Genomic DNA, 6697 nt, shown 5'->3' on the forward strand with positions numbered 1-6697 from the left:
ACGGTTGGCTCTTGAAGACCGAAGATTAGTAAGCTGCAATTCTCACTTTCACTCTCTCCTTAAGAGATACTGCCTGAGCTGCTGACGGTTTCCAGAACTTTGACTTTCTTGCAGATTTCCCCCCTGTTGCGCCAACTTTTGTCTGTTGGAATGAGGAGTAACTGCTGGGTTTAACCCCCAGCACTTGCTGAGACTGATCGGCTCCAGTAACTTCCAAGGTGAGGCTGTCGCGGCAAATCTTGCCAGGGTTAGTTGCTAAACTGAAGGTGTCTGATCAAAGCTCAGGAATATGTTTTTGGAAAAAGTATTTTAGATGAATAGTTCTAATTTAGTTTACATCTAATGTTATCTCTGGGACATGAGCAAGGCTAAAGAGGTCAACATTCACTGCTGTGCGGCTGTGACATTTTTCCAACAGTGCTGTTCTAGGATTATCAGGTGGCAGCAATAAAGAAAGTGACATGTATATACAAGAGGACTGTGTGTGCGTGTGTCTGGGAGTGGAGTTTATAGGTGATAGTTCTCTATACATGCTGGTCTTGATCTTCGAGTCATAGAGATTTACAGCAGGGAAACAGACCCTTTGGTCCAACCCGCCCATGCCGACCAGATATCCCAACCCAATCTAGTCCCACCTGCCAGCACCCGGCCCATATCCCTCCAAACCCTTCCTATTCATATACCCATCCAAATGCCTCTTAAATGTTGCAATTGTACAAGGCTCCACCACATCCTCTGGCAGCTCATTCCATACATGTACCACCCTCTGCGTGAAAACGTTGGTCCTTAGGTCTCTTTTATATTTTCCCCCCTCACCATAAACCTATGCCCTCTAGTTCTGGACTCCCCTACCCCAGGAAAAAGACTTTGCCTATTTACCCTATATATGCCCCTCATAATTTTGTAAACCCCTATAAGGTCACCCCTCAGCCTCCAACGCTCCAGGGAAAACAGTCCCAGCCTGTTCAGTCTCTCCCTATAGCTCAAATCCTCCAACCCTGGCAACATCCTTGTAAATCTTCTCTGAGCCCTTTCAGGTTTCGCAACACCTTTCTGACATGAAGGAGACCAGAATTGCACGCAATATTCCAACAGTGGGGTGGATCCGTCGCAGTTAGTCTTGTGATGAAGATGGAGGAAATTGTGTCCTTATGTATCCCTCTGCTCCCACCCTCTCTGCTGTCATTGAGGGCTGAGTCTTGTGGAGGCCCAGGACAGGCAGTGGGTCGCGTTCCCTCAAGGATATTTGTGAATTAGTTGACTTTTTAATAGCAATCCAGTAACTTTTCATGGTCACTATTTGAATGTCTTTCACACAAATTGCTATATTTAATGAATTCTATGGTGGCTCAGTGGTTAGCATTGCTGCCTCTCAGCTCAAGGGACACATGTTCGATTCCAGCCTTGGGTGACTGTCTGCAGGGAGTTTCCATGTTCTTCCTATGTGCACTGGTTTCCTTCCACAACACAAAGATATGCAGGTTCGGTGGATTGGCTGTGCTAAATTGCCCATTATGTGCAGGCTAAGTGGATTAGCTATGGGGAATGCAGGAGTAGGCGGTGGGTCTGTGTGCCTAAGTCTGTTATTCAGACTTAGGGACTGTTTCCCCACTGTAGGGTTTCTATGATTCTCAACAATCTCCCTTAGTATCTTAAACACACTTTTTTTTTCTCCTGATTTTAAATTGTTTTACAGCAAATCACAGAAGCACGATTACCAGCAAGAATTCCAAACAAAATTCCTATCAAGATCTTAGAATCATCTCACCAGGAGTTGAAAACCAATGAATTGTCAATGTTTGTCTGTGGGAAAAGTTTGCAAACGTCAGTGTGCCCAGTGAACTGACCGTGGACAGGTCCTGCGCCAGTTCCACAGCCTGAAAAACATTCCACCAATCAGTGAGGAGAAACTGTATCCCTGTCCTGTCTGGGTGAGGAGTCAGCCAATCCTCCAATATGGAGAGACATGAGGACACCTGCACCACAGAGAAACCATGGAAATGTGCAGACTGTGGAAAAGGATTCAAATGCCCATCCATGCTGGAAACTCATCGACGCAGTCACACTGGGGAGAAGCCTTTCATCTGCTCTGTTTGTGAGAAGGGATTCACTCAGTCACCTGACCTTGACAAACATGAACGCACTCACACTGGCGAGAGGCCATACATCTGCCCCAAGTGTGGGAAGGGATTCAGTGACTCCTCCACCCTGTCAAGACACCAGCAAGCTCACACTGGCGAGAGGCCATTCATCTGTCCTGAGTGTGGAAAGGGATTCAAACGGTCAGCCCACCTGCTGAGACACAAGCAAATTCACACTCAGGAGAGGCCATTCATCTGCCCTGAGTGTGGGAAGGGATTCAGTGACTCATCCTACCTGCTGACACACCAGCGAGTTCACACTGGGAAGAGGCCATTCCCCTGCTCTGAGTGTAACAAGGCATTCGCTCAGTTAGCCAATTTCCGGGCACACCAACTGGTTCACAGTGATAAGAGACCTTTCAAATGCTCACATTGTGAGAAAAGCTTTAAACGCAGACATGAAATGCTGATACATGAACACGTTCACACTGGGGAAAGGCCATTTTCCTGCTCTCTGTGTGGGAAACGATTTGTCCATTCAAAAAACCTTCTGAAACACCAGCGAATATACACTGGTGAGAAGCTGTTACCTGCTCCCTCTTTGGGAAAGGATTTACTCAGTCATCTCACCCTCTGAGACTTCAGAAAGTTCATAGCCTCCATCACTGTGGAAGGTATGCCTCCTAGGTAGAAGAAGCTGACTGGATGTGCTGAGGTTTTGGCACAGAGGGGTCTTTAAGTGATAGACCTGAAGGTATTTAAATTGGGTCCTGACAGCCATAGTTCCTTCTGCCAGGTGGTTGGAGCAGGAGTCTAGTATCGGCGGGTTTGTGTGTAAGAAGAATGAGTGTGGGTACTGTTGGAATCTCAGTGCCAGTTTTGTTCAATTAACTACTCTCCATTATCTTTGCACCCTCCCTGAACCACCTAGAGTGAAACAGACTCCAGGCACAGGGTCTGTCCCTCATGGGTGAGAGGGAACGTTTGAAACCATAGGGAAAGCTGGGACCCACTAGAATGGTATCCCTTCCTCAGTCTCTCCAGGTCTTAACTTTCAGTCTGTTTTCTGTCTCTCTTCTCCCCTTTCTTCCCCCTCTCCAAACCTTTCCTCACTCATCTTTTTCTCTTTCTCCTTCTCTTCCACGCTCACCCTCTTACCCTATGCGTGGACGTACGTAATTTTTTGAAGTTTGCGTCCTGTATAGACAGGGTGGTTACAAAGATGTTCAGCACACTTGCCTTCATTGCTCAGTCCTTTGAGTATAGGAATTGGGGCATTATATTGAGGTTACAAAGAGATCCCAAAGAGATTTACCAAGAATTTGCTGGTTATGAAAGGTTTGAGCTATATGGATTAGATTAGATTAGATTACAGTGTGGAAACAGGCCCTTCGGCCCAACAAGTCCACACCGACCCGCCGAAGCGCAACCCAGGAGATTGAGAGGTGACCTCAGATTATAAAATCCTATGGATAGGGTATGGATAGGGTTAACAGTGGATAATGTGATCCAGGGCAAGGACATGCTGGAGGACCTTTGGCTCAGAGAGATGGAGCTGGAAACTAGGCTGCAGACATTTTGGGGGGGCGGGGGGGAAGAGGGAAAGAGGAAAAGTTAGCTGGATGCTTTATTCCGGGAGACGGTCAGAGCTTTCTGATTGGGTCAATGGACAGGGTCAGGAGGGTATGAACCTAAGTCAGGTAGATAAACGGGATCTGAGAGAGCTGCAGGGCAGAGGAGTTAACTGGCTTGTTGATGGGACTATGAAGAATGTTGGGGAGGGGACAGAATAGTGACAGGGATTGTGCCTGTTCTCTGCAGTTGACACCAGGTGGCCAGATGGTATCGGTGCCTGTCTAGTGCCAGTATTCAGGAACCAATGTGCTCAGAACTGGAGAAGTGACAAGGGGAGGTTTCAGCAGGTGCCGTCCAACAATGTCAGAAGGAAGAGCCTCTGCTGAGGGCACATGAGAAGTTAGAAACTACAAAGATTAAGGTGGAACTCAAACCTCTGGACAGCTCAGTGGTTAACACCGCTGCCTCACAGCGCCTGGGACCTGGGTTCAATTCCACCCTCAGGCGACTGTTTGTATGGACTTTATCATGTTCTCACCCTTGTGTCTATGCGGGTTATTTCTGGGTGGTCCAGCTCCTTCCAGAGCTCAAGGATCTGCAGGTTAGGGTGGATTGGCTGTGCTAACGTGTCCGCGGATGTGCAGGTTCAGGTGGATTAGCCATGGAGAACTGCAGGGTAAGAGTAAGGGTCTGGGTGGGATGCTGTTCAGCAGATACAATGGGCTGAATAGCCTGTGGGGATCATAGATTACAATGCCTTAGCCACGTGTCCATTGAGAAATGATTGCCCAAATCTACTTTGAGAGGAGTGGATTCCAGTTCGTTGAACACTTGAGGAAGGTGGGATTTGTGCTGTCGTTGCCCCCCCCCCCCCCCCCCCCCCATCTTCTCTCCCCCCCCTGTCCACACACTGTCCCTGCCCATTCTCTCTGTCCCACAACTCTTCCTCTTTTTCTCTCCTCCCATCCACCCTCTGCCCACTGTCTAAACTGTCTCCCTTCTTCACCCCCACCCCACTCCAGTCCACAACCTTTCTTGTGCGTCAATTCCTCTTTAATCAAACCCTTAGAAGAGAGAGAGAATGGCTCTACCTGGGAGACAGATGTGTGGGAAAAATGGCTGATGTTTAAAATTGAGAATAGCTAAAATGATATATTCAGAAACATCATTAAAGTTTGAAATCCTGTTCATTTTTTTTAAAAGAAGGCTGCAGCCATGTTTCTGAAACTTCCATTGAAATATGCATTGTTAGACCACATCTCAGAACAGGCCATAAGGAGTGAATGGCTTATTCCTAGTCCTGTGAAATTGGTTCTGACTAGTTAGAACTGAGTTCATAGAGTTGTAGGGCAAGAAAACAAACCTTTTGATCCGTGCTGACCAGATATCCCAAATATTTGTCCGTATCTCTCTCAACCCTTCTTATTCATATACCCATCTATATGCTTTTTAAATGTTGTCATTGTATCAAACTCAATCACTTCCTCTAGCAGCTCATTCTATACCAGAGCATCCTCTGCCTGAAAATGTTACACCTCAGGTCCCTTTTAATCTTACCACTCTCACCCTAAACATCTGCCCTTTAGTTTTGGACTTCCTTTAACCTGGGAAAAAGACATAGAAAAGTTGAGCAGCCAGACAAAATGCAAGAGAAATAAAATGTCGAGGCGGCTCCAGCCTTTTTTTTTCTCTTGGACTTTTCAAATATATCAGTAATATTAGCATCTCCATCGATCACGCTTCGCAGTGTCAGTAAGCACAACACGACGTGGCATTGTCAGCAAACATTGCGCATGCTCCTCGCTGACCTTCCTTTCATGAACCAATGAGAAGCCCTGGAGGACCGGTAGGAGACTGGCCGTCCTATCAATCAGAGCCCCCATTGTCTGAATGCGGAAGTTGGACTTTACGCGGCAGAAGTTGCTGCTGCGTATCTCTCCCTGAATAAAGATTGAGCGTCACCCAGACTGTAACTTCCTTCCTCTGTCCAAACATCTGTGAGTACAACACTTTTTTTTTCATTCTGGAGTTCAATTGTTGACTTGCAGCAACTGAAGGGAGAGGGAGTGAATTTCTAGGGAGGCCACAGACTCTGGAAAAGTTAGTTCGTCTCTGTGTCTCAGTTGGCAAATACATGGCAAATGCAGTACCACAAAAAAACACACAGGAAGGAGGTGCATTGTTTAAATGGTGATACATTGGGATATGGAGAAAGTGAGGACTGCAGATGTTGGAGATCAGAGTCTGTAAGTGTGGTGCTTGAAAAGCACAGCAGGTCAGGCAGCATCCGAGGAGGAGAGTCGACGTTTTGGGTACAAGCCCTTTATCTGGAATGATGTGTAGATGTACAAAGGGCCCTCAGCGTCCTTCTATACCAGTCAATGCCAGTTGTCAGACAGGTTCAGCAAGTCAATGGTATATTAGCAAGAGGAATTGAGTGTCTCCCTGCCATGTCTCCCTGCAGTTAGGGTGTCATTGAATATATTCAAGGCTGAGTTCATCTGATTTTTGAACAACAAAGAAGTGGATAGTTATGGGGGAAGGCAAGAAAATGACTTGAAGACCAATGCAGAACAATTACAGGGAAAAAGTGAGGACTGCAGATGCTGGAGATTAGAGTCGAGAGTGTGGTACTGGAAAAGCACAGGAGGTCAGATAGCATCCGAGGAGCAGGAGAATCAATGAAGGGCTTCTTCCTGATGTAGGGCTTATGCCTGAAATGTTGTTTCTCCTGCTCCTCGGATACTGCCTGATCTGCTGTGCTTTTCCAGCATCACACTCCCGACACAGAACACTTATAGGGTCATAGAGGACAGAAACAGACCCTTCAACTCAACTGGTCCATGCTGACTATGTTCTCCAACTAAACCAGTCCCACCTGTCAGTGTTTAGTCCGTATCCCTCTGAACCTGTCCCATTCAAGTACTTATCCAAATGTCTTTTAAATGTTGTTACTGTACCTACATCAACCACTTCCTCTGGACGTTTATTCCATTAACAAACCAGTCTGCGTAAAAAAAACGTGCCCCTCGTGTCTTTTT

General features: G+C 46.7%; 1 protein-coding gene and 1 long non-coding RNA gene across 2 annotated transcripts; both read left to right on the top strand.

Annotated features, from left to right (window-relative positions):
* Position 1: 1 nt before the first annotated feature.
* On the top strand, positions 2 to 1713 carry LOC122546089. Its single transcript, XR_006310661.1, has 3 exons — positions 2 to 28; positions 115 to 218; positions 1697 to 1713. It is a non-coding gene; the product is annotated as an uncharacterized LOC122546089 (long non-coding RNA).
* Positions 1714 to 1746: 33 nt separating this feature from the next.
* LOC122546090 (gastrula zinc finger protein XlCGF7.1-like) lies at positions 1747 to 2656 on the top strand (the record flags this gene model as incomplete). Its single annotated transcript, XM_043684922.1, has 1 exon — positions 1747 to 2656. A coding segment is annotated over exon 1 (700 nt), but the record flags the coding sequence as incomplete, so codon positions are not given.
* Positions 2657 to 6697: the final 4041 nt, after the last annotated feature.

Source organism: Chiloscyllium plagiosum, unplaced genomic scaffold (genome assembly GCF_004010195.1).
Source record: "Chiloscyllium plagiosum isolate BGI_BamShark_2017 unplaced genomic scaffold, ASM401019v2 scaf_16097, whole genome shotgun sequence".
NCBI classification, from domain to species: domain Eukaryota; kingdom Metazoa; phylum Chordata; class Chondrichthyes; order Orectolobiformes; family Hemiscylliidae; genus Chiloscyllium; species Chiloscyllium plagiosum.